The sequence below is a fragment of the Mirounga angustirostris genome, unplaced genomic scaffold (assembly GCF_029215605.1).
Source record: "Mirounga angustirostris isolate CCGP_5_RB_7025 unplaced genomic scaffold, mMirAng1.0.hap1 SCAF_3, whole genome shotgun sequence".
Lineage (NCBI taxonomy): Eukaryota > Metazoa > Chordata > Mammalia > Carnivora > Phocidae > Mirounga > Mirounga angustirostris.
This window is the reverse complement of record NW_026991711.1, coordinates 173,956,307-173,978,668: the sequence shown is the minus strand read 5'-3', so window position 1 is coordinate 173,978,668 and position 22,362 is coordinate 173,956,307. Positions and strand designations below refer to the sequence as shown.

General features: G+C 40.5%; 1 protein-coding gene and 1 pseudogene across 12 annotated transcripts in view; one reads left to right on the top strand and one right to left on the bottom strand.

Annotated features, from left to right (window-relative positions):
- The window catches only part of FN1 (fibronectin 1), a 67,649-nt gene extending 46,680 nt beyond the window's left edge, over window positions 1–20,969 (top strand). For 2 of the 12 annotated variants that reach the window (XM_045868055.3, XM_054506023.2), the window contains 14 exons: window positions 381–650; window positions 1,864–2,051; window positions 4,932–5,019; window positions 5,966–6,142; window positions 7,370–7,459; window positions 7,669–7,848; window positions 9,014–9,103; window positions 10,393–10,499; window positions 11,872–12,010; window positions 14,157–14,321; window positions 16,221–16,346; window positions 16,854–16,960; window positions 19,711–19,818; window positions 20,223–20,969. In XM_045868055.3, coding sequence (XP_045724011.1) covers window positions 381–650; window positions 1,864–2,051; window positions 4,932–5,019; window positions 5,966–6,142; window positions 7,370–7,459; window positions 7,669–7,848; window positions 9,014–9,103; window positions 10,393–10,499; window positions 11,872–12,010; window positions 14,157–14,321; window positions 16,221–16,346; window positions 16,854–16,960; window positions 19,711–19,818; window positions 20,223–20,294 — 1,907 coding nt within the window. In that variant the 3' untranslated portion in view covers window positions 20,295–20,969. Of the gene's footprint in view, window positions 1–380; window positions 651–1,863; window positions 2,052–4,931; window positions 5,020–5,965; window positions 6,143–7,369; window positions 7,460–7,668; window positions 7,849–9,013; window positions 9,104–10,032; window positions 10,500–11,871; window positions 12,011–14,156; window positions 14,322–16,220; window positions 16,347–16,853; window positions 16,961–19,710; window positions 19,819–20,222 lie in introns of all 12 variants that reach the window. The other 10 variants (XM_045868052.3, XM_054506022.2, XM_045868051.3 and 7 more) reach the window with 5 other exon arrangements.
- On the bottom strand, window positions 3,490–9,050 carry LOC135363917 (homeobox protein NANOG-like; annotated as a pseudogene).
- Window positions 20,970–22,362: the final 1,393 nt, after the last annotated feature.

Genomic DNA, 22,362 nt, shown 5'->3' with positions numbered 1-22,362 from the left:
AACCTAACGTTGAAAATCAACCTTGCCACTTCCAAGGTATAGAAAATCCAGGTCTGTGAGACTAACATCACACTGCAAAAATGAATCTTGGTAGAATATCGTAAAATTAATATGAATAAATCCTCCCTGTGGGGACATTTTGCAAGGTGCCTATGTGTCTCACACACACCTACGTCTTAATAAGTGATGTAACATTAAATCTTTTCTAAACCAAAAGAAACTTAATCATGTGTCAAGTAATTTTTCCATTTGATAGTGGGTTAATTGGAATTGAATTAATCCAAGAAAATGGTATCTGCAGAACTGCTTTGCACGTTATAAAAATGCTTATTTCACAACTTGCTTTTCACATAACCTCTTACCATTAATTTGCCTAACAGACATTGATCGCCCTAAAGGACTGGCATTCACTGATGTGGATGTCGATTCCATCAAAATTGCTTGGGAAAGCCCACAGGGGCAAGTTTCCAGGTACAGGGTGACCTACTCGAGCCCTGAGGATGGAATCCATGAGCTATTCCCTGCACCTGATGGTGAAGAAGACACCGCAGAGCTGCAAGGCCTCAGGCCGGGTTCTGAGTACACAGTCAGTGTGGTGGCCTTGCACGATGATATGGAGAGCCAGCCCCTGATTGGAACCCAGTCCACAGGTATATCGTTAACTGCACCACTGGGTGCTCACGGGCACAGCAGCTTTATGCCCTGCTGAATGAGTTCTACTTGAGCGGGCTATTGAGTCCCTATAAAGGGGGAAAAAAAAGAATAAAAAAAAGCAGCCTCTCTATTAGGAAAGACCCTCTTTAAAAAAGAATTGTCATAAACTATAAAGTTTAGGTGATAGTCAGGTACAGTCTAATACAGGGAGGTTTTAGAGTGGCTTGGCTTATAAATAAGGCCCTAAAGTGAGACATTTGAAGATGATACTAAAATTGTGGATTATTCCCTAAACTCTGACTCCCTGTGGTTATACTCACTGTGCATAAAGGAAAGAAGTTTGGCATCCTAGAACTTACTCTAAAAAAGGAATCCAAACTGGGCCATTTTCTAGCAGCATGATTCTGAGAACACGTAGGTAAGACCTTCCTTCTCTGGTTAGAGATCATGTGCGGGGTGTGTGATTTGCTTAAAGAATTGAGAACCGGACACATAGGAGCTGGTTTAGGGCGAATGCTTTCCACAATACTTTATCCGCTTGTGCTTTGTTTCTGAAGCAGAGTGGAATGCTAAATTTGTGTCCCTGTGACAGCATAAACCCTGGGGGGGACTATCTGTATTATTGCTCTTTGCTTCTCTTTTCTGCTTCTGTTGTGAGCCAGTTTTCTTCTTATGCTGCACCACAGAGAATACTTCAAATTTAGCAGCACTATCTGCTGTGGGGTTCAAATAAAGAGGATAAAAACATAATTCTATCTTTTTGGGGATGGAATACTCTGTGAAATGGTTTTCCATGCAAAGATCATTTATCTAGGAAAAGGGCTATTGCTCATCTTTCCATACAAATGGAAAATCAATCCTAATGGCCAATAAGCCATTTTGATTTTTTTTTTTTTAAGGGAAAGCAGAAAACCAAACCAAACCAAACCAAACCAAACCAAAACAAACAAAAAATGACTTCTAAAACCTAAAGTCTCTTAGACTTCTGGCATGGTTACCCAAGTGCCTCCAGTGATTCTGAGAATTGGTAGATATAGAACACATTTTTTCAGCAAACGTTTTCTTTATTTTGCATCCCTTTTTGTACTTGCTCATACTGAATCTTTGCTTGACCAGGGAACCCACCTAACCAAACTTCTTGGAATTCACTTTATTTTCCCTCTTCCCCAGTTCCTATAAGATAACTCTAACCAATGACCCTCCTGACAGCCATTCCTGCACCAGCCGACCTGAAGTTCACTCAGGTCACGCCAACAAGCCTGACTGCCGAGTGGACGGCACCCAATGTTCAGCTCACAGGATATCGAGTACGGGTAACCCCCAAGGAGAAGACTGGACCGATGAAAGAAATCAACCTTGCTCCTGACAGCTCATCTGTGGTTGTGTCAGGACTCATGGTAAGAAGTGCCCTTTTTCATTGGAATAAAGTACAGTTGGCCCTTGAACAACATGGTTTTGAACTGTGTGGGTCCACTTCTAGACGTGGAATTTTTTTTTTTTTTATAGTACAGGATTTATAAATGTATTTTCTCTTTTTTGGATTTTATTAATAACATTTTCATTTCTCCAGCTTACTTTATTGTAAGAATACAGTATATAATGCAAATAACATACAAAGTATGTGGTAATCAACTACTTATCAGTAAGGCTTGTGGTTAACAGTACAACTTTTATTAGTTAAGTTTTGGGGGACTCAAAAGTTATAAGCAGATTTTCAGCTGTGCAGGGGGTCGGCACCATTAACCCCTCCGTTGTTCAAGGATCAACTGTAGTTATCTCTTTCACAGTTTAAGGTGGTGGAGATAAAATATCATAATAAATCTTACTGTGTTCTTTGCCTCTGCCATCAAATAATTTTATTGTAATTTTGTGTCAAGTAGAATTCTCTATATTGACCTAAGCTCTTCCAGATGATTGTCTGGGATGGACTTTTATAAATAGTGTTGGATTTTTCGTAGCTCTCTAAATGTATATTCATTTTCTTTATTTTAAAAAGGCTTTATGTGTGTATGGGGGGGGGGGCAATTCATATGTCCATAGGCTGAATGCATAAATCCACTTTGGTTATGCATTTTCTGAGCTCTGTTACCTTGGCAAGGAATATTTTCTAGTTCGTACCAACCTACCTGACCCTCCCTTCATTGAAACATTTATAATCCTTTACACGCACATGTGGAAAACTAGCCAGGAATCTAGGAAATTGATGTACTTCTTAACATAAGGCCAATTTCAGGAGAAATGACAGAAAGAGGTTTCAGAGACAGAATAGAGCATTCTCTCTGTCCATGATCACACAAATTCATGATTGGCATCTGTCAGATCATAAAGGAGAAAGACAGGCTAATACCCATTTCCCCCATTTTGGATCAGCTCAGTGTAAGAATGTAAGTTATAGCTTACTTAGTGTTAACCCCTAAGCACTTTTTTTTTTTAAAGTGGGTATTTTATTTATTTGTACTTAAACCTATAATCCAGTCAGCCAGACTGGTACTATTATCATGAGACATTAAAATGCAAAACATCTTTCTACAAATACTAGAATAATGAACAAATTAACAGTTCTAGTAAAACATCACAAGGGACAGAGGAAATCAATGAAGCACATTATAGCTTAACCCTTCACCATTAAAAATTGAGGTTATTAACAAGAAAAGCCTCACAATCTCAGAAAATACAAATTATCCTTCATCACACGTCTTTGTATCTTCACTTTCTATTCTTGAGGTTAGATTCTAGAGCCTAAAGATATCCACATTAGGATTGTATCTGGTTATCTCTAGCCAGAAACACCTTTTATCATGTTGTCCATAGCAGCCAGTGCTACTGAAACCTCTTTGACTCCAATCGTACCCCCTCAATGGACACAATAGGAATAATGGGAAACAAAAATATTGAGGCAGAGATATATAGGACAAAAGGCAAAGCCTAGGAGAAGTAATACAGCCACTGCCCGAATTGAGATCGAATAATACACTCATCGTCACACATCTTCAGGCTGTATATTCACAGAGTAATTTGGGAACAAATCCATTATTTGCTGGGTACTAAAATACTTAGCAGATTGTTGTATTACACTATGGCTTTCCCCAGAAGTTTCTAAGATGGACTCCAAATCGCTGATGGAATTTTGCTGGAACTGGATCTGGGGCTGCAGGGATTCTTCTCCATAGTTCTGGAGCTGATTGTTCCAGGCTTGGGGGCACCAGGTCTGACTGGTCCAGGAGTGGTTGCTCCAAGACTGGCTGTTCCAGGTCTGGTTGCTCCAATTCGGGTTATTCCAGGTCTGGTTGCTCCATATTGGAAGTTTCCGGAAGTGTTCCTCAGGTATCCCTGGTGGTAGGAATAGAAGCCTGGGTGTTCTGCGGTTGCTGTGCTGAGTCACACTCTTGTTCTCCTTTGGCCAATGGTTTTTCTGCCACCTCTTACATTTCATTCTCTGGTTCTGGAACCAGGTCTTCACCTGCTTATAGCTAAGGTTCAGAATGTTGGAAAGTTCTTGCATCTGCTGGAGACTGAGGTATTTCTGTCTCTGAAATCAATCATTGAGGAGATAGAGTTGGGTCTGAGAGAATACGGTTCTGATCTTCTGTTTCTTGCCCTGGGCCATAGCTTCCTTCCTCACTGTTCTCTCCTCTCCAGAAGTGGGTGGTAGTTTTACCCTGGGACTGGTGGAGGAGTCGGGGCTGTCCTGAACAAGCAGATCCACGGAGGAAGGAAGAGGAGAGACGGTCTCCGCGTGGGTTGTCTCAGCAGATGACATTTGCAGGAACGCATAATTTTCTTCAGGCCCATAAATCTCAGGCATTGGAGAAGAGTCCCTAGAACTGGGTGCTTCGGGGCCAGGCGGGCATTGGGGCAGAGCTGGATGTGCACTCATGTTGGTGAGTTGAGGGTAGACGGGAAAAAAAAAAAAAAAGAGTGAGATTGTAAGAAAGGCCCAGGCTTATGGATCTAGGTGGAAGAGCCGCGAGGAGTAGGAAGACCTCCAGATGCTAAGAGTCAGAAAGACAGGATGAAGTGGGTCACCACTGCAACAGTAAGAGCCAACCAGCCCAGTGCAGCCAAAAGTCCCTAAGCACATTTTTAAATTCATATAATTTACATGTGTTGTTGGTCATCTGCAGTGTAGGAATGAAATTCATCTAGGAATTTATAGTGCTGTGGGTTTGCTGGTTTATTTTTTCTTCTACAACCGTTGTGTCTTTCTAATGCGGTAGTGAAAACACCTGTGCTTTAGAAGGTCACTCTGCTAAAGTTTACTGTGTCCTCCTTTCTAGGTGGCTACCAAATACGAAGTGAGCGTCTATGCCCTGAAGGACACTCTGACAAGCAGACCAGCTCAGGGAATCGTCACCACTCTGGAGAGTGAGTAATCAAGCTTTTCGGTATCAACAAACATTCTCCATAAGTGGTAAATGATTTTCTAGATCACCAAGTTCATAGAAGGAATCCCAGCTCGGAAACCGATTTGCTTGCCCATCTCTCTCTGAATTGCTGCTGTCAGCGTTTATGCCCCTCCCGACAGAAAGTGGTACACGGGCACGTAAATAGAATCACTCCAAACGTTATCATGTTAGTGTTCGGAACTAGGACTGATACCTAGTTTATGCTCTACTTGTTGGAATTTGTTTTCATAATGTCTGGGGAGGACACACTGGCTTCTGCTGTACCTTAATGGTACAGAAAGTATTGGGCGAAATTGGGCCCAATTTCTGTACCAAAGTACTAACAATACATACATATATTATTGCTGGCTGGCCATATCATTGTAACTCCCACTACACTTATTTTATGTTAAATATATTAATAATTTTTTTTTAAAGATTTTATTTTATTTATTTGACAGAGACACAACGAGAGAGGGAACACAAGCAGGGGGAGTGGGAGAGGGAGAAGCAGGCTCCCCGCAGAGCAGGGAGCCTGATGCGGGACTCGATCCCAGGACCCTGGGATCATGACCTGAGCTGAACGCAGTCGCTTAACCAACTGAGCCACCCAGGCGCCCAATATATTAATAATTTTAATACTTATTGGGGTACTGGTAGAGAGTATAAAGCCAGACTTGGGAACCACTGGTAGCATCTGTAAAGATTTTTAGTTAAAAAAAAAAAAAGATATGCAAGGTGAGTCTTTTCATATTTTTTAATTACTATCAACCTTTCTTTCTAGATGCCACAGGAGAAAATCTATATGTTATTAGTTATGTGTAGAAATGGATATATTTAGTATATAATAAAAACACATTTTAAAATATCAAAACTTTCCCTAAAGGAGTCATCCAGGCATTGATCTCTGGTTGTGATTTGTGCAGATGTCAGCCCTCCAAGAAGGGCCCGTGTGACAGATGCTACCGAGACCACCCTCACCATTAGCTGGAGAACCAAGACTGAGACAATCACTGGCTTCCAAGTTGATGCCATCCCAGCAAACGGCCAGACTCCAATTCAGAGAACCATCAAGCCAGATGTCCGGAGCTACACCATCACAGGTCAGGGAATTCACTGTACTGACTGTGTTTGTTGATTGCTATTCCCAACATATATTAGCTTATCAGTTACTCTACCACTTACACTGATTAAATTTATTGCCAATGTTTTACAATAATCCCAGCTATAATTTTTAAAAACCTACTTTCATACTATGATTAGAAATAGTTGTATTCTGTGAATGCCTGATTTTGTCTAATGTTTGCCAGAGACATGGCATGAGTTCCATTTATTAAATTTAATCTTTTATCAATGTACCCTTTCTTTTTTTTTTTTTAAAGATTTTATTTATTTATTTGAGACAGAGAGAATGAGAGAGACAGAGAGCACATGAGAGGGGGGAGGGTCAGAGGGAGAAGCAGGCTCCCCGCTGAGCAGGGAGCCCGATGCGGGACTTGATCCAGGGACTCCAGGATCATGACCTGAGCCGAAGGCAGTCGCTCAACCAACTGAGCCACCCAGGCGCCCCAATGTACCCTTTCTTATCAAAAAAATCTAACAATGCTTAAAACCAAAAGAAACTCAATAGTGGCATACAGTTCTTAACATTAACCTCTATTATAAAACATAATTAAATTTTAAAATAAAATAAAGATCCAAGTTGTAGTCAGAGAATATTCAATATCTGGCTCAATTTAGGTCTTTTTGTGATTTAAAATTCTGATTCCAGTTACCAGTGACTGATGACAATAAAGGGAAAACACACTCAGTAGGTGCTTGCCCCTCATTCTCCAAGACGGCTACTTCTTCTTTTTTTTTTTTTTTTTAAGATTTACTTATTTATTTTAGAGAGAAAAAGAGAGAGAGCGGGAGAGGGGCAGAAGGAGAGGGAGAGAATCCCAAGCAGACTCCACGCTGAGCGCAGAGCCCGACGTGGGGCTCCATCTCACAACCCTATCATGACCCGAGCCAAAACCAAGAGTCGGACGCTCAACCGACTGTACCACCCAGGCCCTTCTCTGAGATAGCTACTTTTAACATAGCATTCTTTAATTTTAAAATTTACTTTAGCCAGTATCTTTGTATGCGTCAGTGATTTCCTTTTGAGATAATGTTTCTCATTAACAGTTAACAACCATGCCAGGCTCTAATTTATCGCTCAAATGTGGACCACTTCTGTGGTCTGTATACGTATGGGATGATAGAGGAACCATGAAAATTGCAGATGAGTTTGAAAATTTTCCAGATAAATTAAAATCAGATAAAAAGCATCTCTTCACAAATCGCAGGTTTACAACCCGGCACTGACTACAAGATCTACTTGTACACCCTGAATGACAACGCCCGGAGCTCCCCTGTGGTCATCGACGCCTCCACTGGTAACCACTTTTTTACTGGAGAAATGCCACTGACTTAAACGTGATGGGTCATGTGAACTTAAGAAACAAAAAGGCTGACAGTGAATCATTTTTATAGTTATTAGAACTCTCAGATTCTCTCAAGTCTGTTTCTAAGGGTGGAAAAAGAGTGTGGGAATAATTTCCCTGGTTATTCACTTTCTTAGAGACTTAACCTTGTTTTCTTTTAGCCATCGATGCACCATCCAACCTGCACTTCCTGGCCACCACACCCAACTCCCTGCTGGTCTCGTGGCAACCGCCCCGTGCCAAGATTACTGGTTACATCATCAAGTATGAGAAGCCTGGGTCCCCTCCCAGAGAAGTGGTCCCTCGTCCCCGCCCTGGTGTCACAGAGGCTACTGTCACTGGTATTGCTGCTTCCCTGTTGCCATTTTCCGCCGGACTCCCTAGGACACACAAAGTGCTTAGCAGATTCCAACTGTGTCTTTGATGTTGTATCATGAGAATAAGAAGCCCCATTTCTGATAACTTCAAAAAGCATCTTCTATCAAGGAGCTGTAGAGCTCAGTACATCTCAAAAGACATGGATTCATGAAAATACAATAATTCTAATACTGTCTAATGGCATAACTAGAATCTTTTTATTGGCTGTATGTTTGCCAGATAATTGTAAAGTCCTGTCCTAGAAAAAAGACATTTTTCAAAACAAACTAGCTAATTGAGATCCTGTCTTCCCCACTAGCTCTCTAAAGATCTGATGATCTAATAGGCCTTGCCAGAGTGCCACCTGCCACTGCCTTCATTACCCAGGTTCACAGAATGGGTCTTGAGACAAAGGGATTCCCAACCACCCATACTGGAAAGCATGCCTGGAATGGGGAATCAGGGTTGTCCATTTCGGTGGGAAAGATCATAAGCCTTTGGTATTATTTTTGTCCAGGAGATTTAATTTTTAAACTCTCTTCAGGATATCATCTGGACTTGAAAATCTTATAGAACACAGAGATGCCAGAAAGAGACACTGCTTTTTTAGAAACTTTGGGGACAGGAAAATAGAATCACTCATGGAAGGAGTTGAATTGGCTTCCTACAGGGGCCACACAGAGATTGGCCACCCTCTCCTACAGAGTACTTACCTTTGTCTACCTTTTCATTGATCCTGCCACTGAGGACCATCTCGTTATTAGGCCCTAAGTAGATTCATGTATACAATCTGCAATGATCTCTCCCAAATGTATATCCCACTGGTGGTGTACGGTGCTGATAGATTTTCTTGAATTCAAAAGGGCGAATAAGACGACATGGTAAAAGAATACCCACAAGATGTTAGCATAAAAGTGCTTTTTCAGGTGTCAGATTTGATAGGAAAGTTATTAATTTACCAAGTGGCCACAATATGTGGAGTATTTGGGTTTTGTGGAAAAAAAATGAAGTCGATTTTACCTTTCAGGAGGCCAAAAAGGCCAGCCAGAGAGAAGACGCTTGCTTCCCAATTGTATCTCCTGGTAAGGTCAACTCCCATTTGACTAGCTGAGCCCACAGACATAACGTGATGATCTGTCCTTCCATCAGGTCTGGAACCGGGCACCGAGTACACCATCCAAGTCATTGCCCTCAAGAATAACCAGAAGAGTGAGCCCCTGATTGGAAGGAAAAAGACAGGTAAAGGGCACCTTCTGGGTAATAGGAAGATAATGAAGACAAAACTAATTAGAAGTGATCAATTTTGCAGTGAAAAGGCTCTCCAGATTTTGATAACTTTCTCATGGAAATTTTTTCTTAATCAGCTTAGCATATATATGTTGTGCTCTTTGACAGCACAATAACCTAACATAATCTGCAGCTTTCCGTTTTATTTTTCTCTTCGCCAATCAATATAAAGCCTTCTAGTCACCTTTAAAAAATCTAAGCCAGATATTAAAATGTAGAAACCAGGTTGCTGTTTTTGCTATTCTTCTATACCTTCTGTTGAAGTTAATGTTAAAAAAAAAAAAAAATAGTAGGGAAAATAATCCTTCCCGTTCTCTTTATTTATCATCCGGTTTCTGAAACTTGAACTAAATAATCATACTTTTTCATCCAATTTCAGTTTAACTTGAAGAAAATTCGTTATTTATACTAATAGAATTTTTGAAATAAACATGTATGTATTTTTATCTATTTTTACCATTTCAATTCATGAAAAACTGGAATTCTCATACTTCAGATGCTGAAATAATTAGTCTGGATTCTAGTCCTTATAACATGATTCTCAAATGAAGAAAAGAAGAGAAAAGCCTGCACATTTCAGTTCCATTAGGCTTAATTTGAGCAGAAGTAGCTTCCGTGGGGCTTAGCGGTTCAAAGCTTTGTGTGTATGATAAATTCATACTAACGCTTTTTTCACTCTAAACTATAAAGAAACCTTTGAGAAAAATCATAAAGATTTCTTTTTTGGAAAAAGTGTCTTGTGATCTAAGAGCTGCTAATGTTCTAGAGTCTTTGATTAGATCGATAAGCTGTCATTGTTGCCTGAATTGGTAATGACCACTGCTGCTACTTTTGGGAGCTTAACACGCTTTGCTTTTTTGGCTCTAACCTCTCTTGGCTAGATGAGCTTCCCCAACTGGTAACCCTTCCACACCCAAATCTTCACGGACCAGAGATCTTGGATGTTCCCTCCACAGTTCAAAAGACCCCTTTCATCACCAACCCTGGGTATGACACTGGAAACGGTATTCAGCTTCCTGGCACTTCTGGTCAGCAGCCCAGTGTTGGGCAACAAATGATCTTTGAGGAGCATGGCTTTAGGCGCACCACACCGCCCACAATGGCCTCCCCTGTAAGGCATAGGCCAAGACCATATCCGCCGAATGTAAATGAGGAGATCCAAGTTGGTCATGTCCCCAGGGGAGACGTTGACCATCACCTCTACCCTCATGTTATGGGACTCAATCCAAATGCCTCTACAGGACAAGAAGCTCTTTCTCAGACAACCATCTCTTGGACCCCATTCCAAGAAAGCTCTGAGTATATCATTTCATGTCATCCGGTTGACATTGATGAAGAACCTTTGCAGGTAATTGATTTTTCTCTTTACTCTGGGCAGCCTAGAAATAAGTAAGCTAGGTAACTGAAGTGACCAGAGCTCTAATATAAACATTCTAGGGCCTCTTAGAAAGGTAGCACGCTTGGGATGCCTGGGTGGTCAGTCAGTTAAGTGGATGCCTTCAGCTCAGGTCATGATCCCAGGGTCGTGGGATTGAGCCCCGCATTGGGCTCCCTGCTCAGCGGGAAGCCTGCTTCTCCCTCACCCACTCCCCCTGCTTGTGTTCCCTCTCTCGCTGTCTTTCTCGCTGTCAAATAAATAAATAAAATCTTTAAAAAAAAAAAAAAAGAAAGAAAGTTAGCATGCTTAAGCCCTGGTTTCTCTTTTTTAGATCTCAGTATGGCTGAGCTTTGGGGGATGTACCAAAGAGTAGCATCAGCTTTTGTTTCGTAGAGAGAATAAAATAATTTCTATTATTCTCACACATTTGAGGCTCCTTAGTAATATGGACAAAGAAATGATCTGAGAAAAGAGAGATAAATATTCTGCCTGAACTTACATTTGTGCAGGAAGGGCTAAAATGCCATCCTTGGGGCTCCTGGCTGGCTTAGTTAGAAGGGCATGTGACTCTTGATCTCAGGGTTGTGAGTTCGAGCTTCAGGTTGGGTATAGAGATTGCTTAAAAATGAAATCTTTAAAAATAAATAAATGAAATAAAATGCCATCCTTATAGTTTGTCCTTGAAGAATCCCATTATCTACAGTATGTCCCAGGAAAAAGAATTTACATGAAGTTGTGCACATCAGCTGTTATAAGTGACTGACTCTTTAAAACTTTTATTCTTTAATTTGTCTTGCTGGTACCAATTTTTAGTGGCTTCTTATTTTTAGAAAGTGGCAGAATTAAAAAAAAAAAAAAACTGACTACACTGTGAAAGATTTATGAGCTTAGAAACATGAGTTTGAGGATTTGCCCAAATGCTTTAAGGACCCCATGTCGGGGTCACATGCCACCTTGCAGATATGAGTATATCTCCCACACAGCGCAGTGTCCACGTTTTATGTGAAAAGGGCATGGCCAGGGGAGTCCAGTGGGCTTGCACAGGCCTGCAGTCACAGCAGGATGAACAGGAGGCTGTTGAATTACTGAGGGCTCCTGGTAACTATGGAGCACATAGGGTAGATTTTTGACAGGAAAATTTGGCAGATTGAAAAGATGGCCCCTCACCCAAGTTCCGTTTCTCTCCACGGGCTGGTCTGGGACGTTTATACATACCCTCCTTCTTTGTCTTCCTTTGCTTTACTTACATAGTGCAGGTTGTTGATAAGAGAATAGGGAAAGAGTCACGTCAATTCTTCAGTATAACGTTTCTCCCTCACTTTGGATGTGCCAATGATTGCAGTTCCGAGTTCCTGGGACCTCTGCTAGCGCCACACTGACAGGCCTTACCAGAGGGGCCACTTACAACATCATAGTGGAGGCCCTGAAAGACCAGAAGAGGCACAAGGTTCGGGAGGAGGTTATTACTGTTGGCAACTCTGGTATGTGAATGCCTGGTTACTCAGGCGCAGGCTCCCCTCTGGACTACTCCAAAGACACTTTTTCTCTCCACTGTTCCTTTGTTGTTGTTGCCTTTTAACTTTGGGAAGTGATGCCATGAAGTAAATGAGCAACTTTACATTCAATTATTCTTCCCTCATAGTATCCTAGTTTCTTTGTAAAGTAGTCTCAGTGATATGATAATAGACCTGGAAGGGACCTCAAGCGTGATTTAGTCCAACATTCTGACTCCCTGCTAGCGAGTGTCTGAGTTGATACAGGGCACTGGTCCCCCAGACCCTCTGCTCCTCACCACATTGCTATCCTCTTGCATGATCTCTAAGTACCGAAACGGATTATCTATAAAGGAAATTCCCTATCTGCAGACCTTAGTGACTGCTGGTTTTTGTTCCTGATGTAAAATGCTACAAACATACTCCATTTCTGTTCAAAGAGCTACCTTCTTTCAATGTTATTTCAATTTCTTTTTCTAATTATATAACCCCAAAGCCAAAAAAGAAGTTAAATGATCACGGACCCCTCTTTGTAGCACCTGCAAAGTCCTTTTAAATCAGTAGTGAATCACCTGGCTTTTTAACCTGCATCAGCTGAAGATTGACCAAGGAACATGAGATAGGGAATCCTCAAAACCATGAATCTTCAGTCTTCCCACCAGAGGGTTCTCTATCCCACAGCAGCAGGGAGTGCTGAATTCTGTCTCTGTCAAATGACAGGCTTTTTTCCTAGGGTTGCAGATGACTGTGATATTTTATATGTATAAATATCTGTGAATTTAAGCAGTTGACTGTTTGGTGGGGGGATCATATAGTACTTGTTTATTATGTATCCATGGTGATGCATGCCTTCTGCCTTGTGTGGTTTTACTAGTGGAAAGCCACGGGAAAGGAATTTTCAAAAGCACAAAAGTCTTTGTGCTTTTCCACATCATTTTTTTTTAAAGATTCCATCTCCATAACTTAAGTCAGGTGGAATTTTAACTGGTGGCTATTTTTAGGAGGGTTACTGAAACCCCTAGTAACACTTTAGGTTCCTTTCATTTTCCTTTCCAACCCCGTATCCCCAGCAGCAATATTCTGCATTCTAGCCAGGTTCTCTGGCCTTTCAGACATGTCAGACTTCTTAGTTTCTCCTAAACTCTATTTTCTTCCAGGTCGATGCCTTTTAAACATTACACACTTCAAATATCTATTGCTTTCGAGCTTTTGATTTTTGCACTGTAAAAAGAAATACACACAGTGGGATTCAAAGTCACAGAAATTAGTTTATGTAATTTTTAGAGAATCATTGGAAGCATACTTTGGTTTCACAGATTACTTAAGTTTTCTCAAAACATAAAAACCGATATACTAGACAACACGAAGAGACTACATTACGTATTCTTAAGTCATTCATATCACTTGCTTTCTCTTATTTGGAACAGTTGATTTTAATGATAAAGTAAAGCTCTCCTATTACTAGCATACTAATGTATAAACTCTAGCTATGATGCAAAAAATGCAATAATAAAAGTGAATATTGCATTATAATAGTATATAAAAATGGCTAAGACTTTTGCATTAAAACCAAAGGATGCTCTCTAATAATTTTCTTTACTTGGTGAGCACTTTCTAAGTGCTGGCAATGGACCAGTGCTTTGAATTCATGATATCCACGTAATCTTTACAAGATCCTGAGCAGATATATTTTTATGATTAACCCCATATTACAGATGAGGGAAGTAAGGCAGAGAAATGCAAAATAACTAGCTTAAGGTCACTCAGGTAGTGATGGAGAGACATTTCAGCCTTTGCATCCCACTGGAGTTCTTAACTAGCTTAAAAATGCCTCAAGATATGTTTCAGGTGCTATAGACTAGTTTTACCTGAAATGGTGATTTTTTTAGTACTGATGGCAAAAATGGAAGTTAGAGTCCTTTTAAAGTGCTCGTGGTAAGTGTCCTCTGGCAACATCTAAGCATTGTTTATTAGAGCAACTGATGCATTGGTAAAACAAATGAATGTTTCTTAATGCTGCTGGGATTTCTGTTTTAGACTAGGTCATTATAACAATAATTCAGTTTTCTTCTTATGGTCTAAAATCACCATTAAGATGTCTTTTTTTTTTTCTTTTCCTCCTTTTTTCATGTAGTCAATCAAGGCCTAAACCAACCTACAGATGACTCATGCTTCGACCCCTACACAGTTTCCCATTATGCCGTTGGAGAGGAGTGGGAACGGTTGTCTGAATCTGGCTTTAAGCTCTCGTGCCAGTGCTTAGGCTTTGGCAGTGGTCATTTCAGATGTGATTCATCTAGTGAGTAGCTTGCTTTGTCTGTCTCCTCCAGTTTCATGCATTTGCACAATGTGTCAAGGAAGCATGTTTGGCAGACACAGGCTCTTCCAAACATGAAGCAAAAGAGGGGAGACTGCTTGACTCAAAGTAACATTTTGCATCATAAAGAATGATGGGAAATTTTACTTGTTGAATATTGCTTCATTTCAGGGGTTCTTTGTCAATATGACTATTAATTAAAAATACATTTGTGATGGTAATGATTTTTTTAAATTTTCTGTTAAGATAATAAAGTCAAACTCTCTGGAGCTAAGTCTAATGAAGAGTAAGTATCAGAGACACAAAGGAATCCCAAATCGCTCTTAATCTTTAATGTTGAGTGAGTTCGGAGGTAAACATTTATACTCACACTCTTTCAGTACAAACCAAACATACACATATCATAACATATACACACTGTCATATCACACGTACACATACACATATCAGGTAGCTTGAATCTTGCCAAGTAATGTAGAGAGTACTGATAATCATCTATAGATAATTAAGAATCAACTTCAATGGAAAAATATTTGATTTTCAAACTATAAAAAGATTTTAACATTTTTAATGGTATTTTCAGTTAAAATAATCCTAAGGATAACTTATTATGCTTTGAGATTTAATATTAGAATTTATAAAACTTTCATTTATGCTTTTTTAGGGGATGTGATTATTATTGACAATTGGTTTATTTTTATAGGTGTTACCCATTATGGCTTATAAACAAGCCGCCTACAGACATACCCCGAAATTATATTTGGGGAAATCCAACATAACAGATTTTTTAAAGATTTTCACACTAAAATATGAAATGGTTTAATTCAGACTAAAATATGGAGACAAGTAATTTTTTCAAATGTAGACTGCTGTGCTTGACCATCTGAAATATGGAGACAAGTAATTTTTTCAAATGTAGACTACTGTGCTTGACCATCTAAAAATGGAAAGATGGAACAGATGTGTCCTATGCCATGTGGGAGTTGGAAGTTTGAAAATTTGGCATCAGTTAGGTGGTTTTTCATTTCTGAAACTGAACTATTTTAAGTTTGTGTATTTATTACCTAGGTAAGTACTTAGGCACAATGCGGGAACAGAGCTGTAAGGTGATTTATGTGATTCTCTGGCTCAACTGACATATTCTTTGCTTAGATATGATAATTGTCAAATAACTTTTAAAGTTTAGGAATGAAAAAAAAGTTTAATGAATGGCTGACTTGTTATACAAACTTCTGAAGTGTGTTTTGTTTTAGTAAAAACCTTAGAGATTAAAATGTCATCTTTTATGGACAGCAGTTAAAGATATGCAACTGTGACTTTTAGATATTCTTCAGAACAAGTCTTATCTGTTGGAATAATAACCAGTGACTTATCATTTTGTTGGTTTTTGCTTTATTTTGATACACAGGTTTATTCTTTTACTCTTTCACATTTACAAGAAACAGGTTAGGGCATGTATAAGCCAGCTGAGCTTTGTTTTTTGGTTAATAGAACTACATCGTATCCAGGTTCTCTGCAAATCCAAAAAGTGACTTTTTGTCTATGATCCATTCTCAAAAGACTATTTAAATCCTACTTTGGTTTTCAATAATGTTAAACCTTAATAGTGAGAATGCAAATGAAGGTCCCCGACTATTCTTGTGACATGATTATGGGGAAATGAATTGCATCTTAAAATGTCCTGGAAAATGTTAAGTGATAAAGATAATATTTTTAAATCCAACCACAAAGTAGTCTGTCATGGAGATCATGACCCTCAGCTTTTCTTGCCACTCCTTCCAGGTACCTGGCTTTTAAAATCCCATGACATGTCCCAGAGCACTGTCTTGTGAGTCAGAACACACTGATAACTCTTTGCCTCTGATTCCCCCCCCCCCCCAGAATGGTGCCATGATAATGGTGTGAACTACAAGATTGGAGAGAAGTGGGATCGTCAGGGGGAAAATGGCCAGATGATGAGCTGCACATGTCTTGGAAATGGAAAAGGAGAATTCAAGTGTGATCCTCGTACGTTCGTTGCCATAGATCATCTTTAGTGCCTTAAGCACTCCCACTTTTATTACTGAGCTGTAACTCTCATTCACAGAAATGACTGGAGACTTTAGGTCTCCTTGAGGAGTGAACAGTGGGTTTGTTAATCTTTTGATTTGGGAAAGTGGAGACAAGCTTCAAAAATGAGCCATGATTTAACGTTATTATAGGACAGGTTAGCACTTTTCTGACCTGAGTATTTTGACCATAATCTGCAGTGAAATATTACAAGAAAGCTTTATGGGTCTTCAGATTCAACTTTTAAAACATTAAACTCTTCAGGTTATCAGATTTAGTTTTTGGAAGTGCTGCCCTAAGCTCTATACAGCAGTACCTCTGTTACCAATGGTTCCCATAAACATGTGGGATTTGGGCTGTGAGGATGCACATTTTGGAGAGAACCAGAACCCACTCCTACATATAAAGGTGAAGTCTGTCTTGTTCTCAGTCTTACGTGACCTTCTGACTTGTATCTCCATGTAGATGAGGCCACGTGTTATGATGATGGGAAGACATACCACGTGGGAGAACAGTGGCAGAAGGAATATCTTGGTGCCATTTGTTCTTGCACGTGCTTTGGAGGCCAGCAGGTAAGGCCGGCCTCCCTGTAATTGAGATAAGATAAAGGGGAGGCTCCTGCACTGGTGATTGAGAAGTCAGCTTGCTGTGTGTATGCTGTACACAAAGGTGTGGTAATGCCCCTTATGAAAGTGGAAATACCTCCTTTCCTGTTGGCACAGAGCTGCCAACATGAGGCTACTCTACACCCCTTCCCAGTTCTCCACTCCATGGCAGCCTCAGCCCCCCTCAAACCTACTATTCCCAGGCTGTCTCTGTTCTTCAGCAACTGAAGTGTCAAATGCTGGGTAGCATTGGGCCTCTAGATCCATGCTGATGGATAGATGTCCACATGGCAATGTTGTTAAGATCTAAGAAAGGGTCTAAGAAAATACCCTCTCTCAAGCCAATAATAGATTCCTGCGACAGATCTAGCACTGTGCTAAGGAATATGGGACAGAGGGAATGTGGAATGGTCCTGGCTCTTAAGGATATAATTGGAGGCATTAAGTTAGCATACATTGAGAGTCAAGCTAATTAAGTGAGTTTCTTCGTGGGTCTGACAAATAGTTTCCAGGTAGGCTGGAATCAGCAAGAGAGGTTCCATGGAAAAGAGAAACATACACTGGCTGGGGTTTCGGATGTTTAAAATAGGTTGAGGGAAGAGGAGGAAGCAGAAAGACCGGAGTAAGTGTACCACCTGGGATGGGAAGGAGCTGTTATATGTGGGTTCCAGTGAGCCAACCCACTGCCCAGTGTCTTGTAACAAATCAGATGAGAAGAAGGTGGGGGGGCACTTATGGAAGGGCCCGGAAGTCCACTGTTTAAGCGAGAAGTTCTCAACCATTTCTCATCTGTGCCCTACTTCACTATAATAATAATAAAAAAAAATGCTATGCTTTCCTCTAATGTTATTTGAAATTTCAAAATAAAATTTCATGTAACTCAAAAGCAAAGGAATTTAACATTCCTTTGTTTCCAATGAAAACATACCGTCTCTAACTGCTCCTCACATTCTGATACATGAAGACCATGCTCCCCCCGCCAGGGTAAGATTCACTGGCTGAAGCCTATTGCATTAGCCAATTGTAGGTACCCAAGAAGAAAGGGAGCATGATGGAAAGTGGTTTTTAGGAAAATTAGTCCTGCAGCAGGAAAGGGTCTTCAGGGGTCTGGCTCTGCCCCACCTGAGGACCTGGGGCAGCCCATGGAAACTACTCTGATCTCCTTCCACCCGTAGTGGTTAGGTGGGGAGGGAGAGGCTCCCCATTCTGATAGAGAAAAGCTGTGGAGGTGCTCTCTCATTAACACCTATGAAGACTGTGATGGTGGACCTTTTCTGGTAAGTGGCTGGTATAGAAATGTGTGATGGAAAGTGAATTTGTAGGATGTGGTCTCACTTCAGCATCTCCTCAGTATTTATGCACATGAGACCTTTCATTTGTGACACCTATTCTGTTCTAAAGAAAGTGCTAAATGAAACACTTAAGACAGCAGTGGAAACTGTTAAATTTTTATGTGAAAGCAAGATTCAGTGACTCTGTAAGTAGGTATTTACCTGTATTGTATTAGGTGTTATGGGGAATATGCTTTTAAATGGAGAAATATGTCTGGAATATTTAAGTGACAGTATAAGGAAGAAAGTGATTGTATTATTTAAGGTTCTTTTGGTTGTAAGAGGAAAGGTCAGCTCAGGTTGATTAAGGCAAAAGAAAGACGTAACAAGAGTCCAGGATCTACCCGCTTCAGGACCAGTCCGACAGTGGTATTCAGAGTGTCACTCACTCTCTCACTCTCTCATATGCTTTGTTCCTTTGTTTTTTTTTTGTTAAGATTTTAGTTACTTGAGAGAGAACGAATGAGACAGAGAGAGAGCATGAGAGGGGGGAGGGTCAGAGGGAGAAGCAGATTCCCCGCTGAGCAGGGAGCCCGATGTGGGACTCGATCCCTGGTCTCCAGGATCATGACCTGAGCCGAAGGCAGTTGCTTAACCAACTGAGCCACCCAGGCGCCCCTGCTTTGTTCCTTTGTATTGGCTTTGTTTTCCAGAAGCCCCTGCTGATAGTGAAAAAGATGACCTCTATTAGCTCTGTGTTTATCCCCTACAGGCTTAGGAGCAACAGTGAAGGAGAACACGTCTCACATTTCTAGAAATAATCTCAGGGAGAAGTCTTAGTGGCTCAGCTCAGTCCTGTTCCCATCTCTTATCCCAGGTGTGGCCAGATGAAAAGCTATAGCGTCCACTGGCCATGGCAATGCAGGAAGGAAGGGACAGCAGAAGGAGCATGGCCAGGCATCACTCAACTGGGGGGCAGTCCCAAATCAAGAGCACTTCACTGTGTGGATCTCCTCCCACTTGCTCCGAGCAGGGCAGTCTTTGGGGCTGCATTTCCTATAAAATGAGGGTGTTTGTCCTGTGATCTCCACTCCCTTGTAGAAAGCTCTAGGATTCTGGGAAAACTTCTCTGTGTCTTCTAGTACAGAAAGCGTACTTAGGAAGTTGGGACTGGAACGAGCCTTAGCAGATGGATGGGGTTTGAATGGGAAGAGAAGGGAGGACATTTCAGGAAAATCATAAATAGACAGGAGTGATCAGAAGATATGAGTAATAAGCCAAAATGTATTCTAAAAGTTATAAATGCCTAAAATCAGCATCAGAGAGATTAACTGCTCATACATTGCCAAGAGCTAAGACCTGAAATTCTTCTTTAATGAAGGCACTAATGGTGATGTTCTTGGGTGATCGTAAACCCCGTTTGACTTCATGCCTGTGTTCTCTCAGGGCTGGCGCTGTGACAACTGCCGCAGACCAGGGGCTGAACCCGGTCAGGAAGGCTCCACCGGCCACTACAACCAGTACTCGCAAAGATACCATCAGAGAACTAACACTGTACGTGCACCTGCACCTTGAGTGTTTCTCCCCTAAACGCAGTTAGATACCTAGTAGGGAGTCTCTTTCTGTAGGTACCTTTCTTCTGAATGAGCCAAGTGTTCCTTATTGTTAAAAACATCTTTTAAATGCCTTGAGTAGAAGACTGTACCCTGTAACACAATTTAGGTTCAAATTTATCAAAACGTTTAAAGATCTCCTATTGCCCAGTACATTGCCTATTGCCCAGTACATTGCTAAGTTCCCGAAGCCAGAAACATTCTCCTGTCTGTAAGCAGTTGTCATCAAAGCCTCTCCGCTTTTATTCCGTACGCCTCACAGGATTTTTTTTTTTTTTTTTTGGTGAATTTTTCTTCTATTTTAACAGAAGGCTGTCTTTTTTTTTCCTTTTTCTGTTTTAACAGAACGTCAACTGCCCCATTGAATGCTTCATGCCTATAGATGTACAGGCTGACAGAGAAGATTCCCGAGAGTAGTATTTCGGACCCAGAGGAACAAGCATGGATCTCTGTCAAGGTCCATCCAAACTGGAGTGATGTTAGCAGACCCCATCTTAGAGTGTTTCTCTCTTAAGCCCTTTTGCTCTGGAGTAACTTCTCCAGCTTCAGCTCAACTCACAGCTTCTCCAAGCATCACCCCTGGGAGTGTTTTGAGACTTTTCTCGTAAGTGGGGGCCGTACATTGCCCGTTCTGCTCTGAAGTATTCAATACCGCTCAGTATTTTAAATGAAATGATTCTCACTTGTGATTTGGTTTGGGATCAGCAGGGAGCACAGGCGCCAACCAACATAAAGATGCATTGAAATTGTATCCTCTGAAATTTTAAGTAGGAAAGTTACCCAAACACTTCTGCTTCCACTTCACTGGCCTGCGATATTGTAAGAACGGCATGTCCTTGTTACTGTGATATTTAAAATATCCACAGTATTCACCTTTTTCAAATGATTCTAGTAATATCTTTCTCTTATCTGTTATTTATCAATTTTTCCCAGTATTTTTATATGGAAAAAATTGTATTGAAGACATTTAGTATGCAGTTGATAAGAGGAATTTGGTATAATTATGGTTGGTGATTATTTTTTATACTGTATGTGCCAAAGCTTTACTACTGTGGAAAGACAACCGTTTAATAAAAGATTTACATTCCACAACTTGAATGTCGTGGCTTCTTTTTTGCATAAAGAAATTTGGGGGAAAAGAAGATTCCCCATGAATGTTCCTTTTCAATTCAGCAAACATTTGAAAACTTATGATGTGTATAGCTCTCTCCTTGGGAGATTTAAGTACAAAATTTTCCAAGTCTGTCACTATAAGAACAGATTCATTCTTGGTATTTCATCTCTTCAGTAATAGGGCTAGTTTCATATCTCTGTTTTCCCGGATTTTAGTGGACTCAAATATTGTTGAACTTGCTAGCCAGCTCTTCAGAAGTGGGACTGAAAGAATCTTTTTTTGTTCTATTCCAAATATCATTCCCCCTCCTTCCCTTCTTCCCCTCACTGAATAAACACCTATTCAAAGAGGTTACCTTCTAGGAAGAAAAAAAGATGAGATGTTAAAACGACTTGAATAGCACATCCTAGAGGAGCTTTGTCTTAGGGCAGTGGTGTGATACAAGAACCTCAACCCCAGGTCCTCTTGATGCCTGCCAGCTGACACTTTCAGGGTGCCCCAGCAGGACAGAGTTTGCAAAACTCCTGATCTACAAAGGACACCTCCTTTTCAATTTAACTTTGGGGAAACGACAAAACTTTGAGATTAAATCTGGCATCTAGAACATAATGGCACTGGAGGTAGCTGATTTTTAATTAGTAAAAAATTAGTAATTCATAATATACAATATTTTTATACATTATTGTGTAATGGAAAAAAATATTTCAATAAACACCTGTCAATGAATATTAAGACTAACTTCAAAAAGAGATTTCCTCAGGATTCATTTGTTTAAAAAAAAAAAGAAATCTCACATTTGAATTGATTTACAGTTTACAAAATGCCCTAACATTTAGTATCTCATTGGGAGGAGGTTTTGCAGTCTAATTTTATAAAGAATGCAGCTCAGATTAGTTTTCCTTAGCAAGACACAGACCCAAAGCCCAGATTTCTGTTTAACTTTCCTAATCATTCAGCTTCATTAGGCCAGTATTGACCAAGACAGCAGCAGCTCTGTATATGTTTAAAAAAAAAAAAAATCACAGAAGAAACAGATCGTGGTGATATTATATGACCGTCTCACATGTGTCATCACTAATCACTTAAGAGAAAATGTGATTCAACATAAATCTACACACCATGCAGTGGGAAGTACCACTGAAGATGCAGGCCTGAGAGAAAGCAGGCTGGTCCCCCCGTCTTCATATGTGAAGCGGAGGCCCAGGTAACATGCAGGTGAAGGTCTATACCTCAACTCCATCTTGCCTAAAAGTCTTTGTATTTTAAAACATAAGGAAAGAACAGCCATCAGTTGAGAATGTGCTTCGAACCACTTGCCTATCTGCAAACCTAGACCTGTCTTCCCAAATGTGCGTTTAAGTAAATCCACTT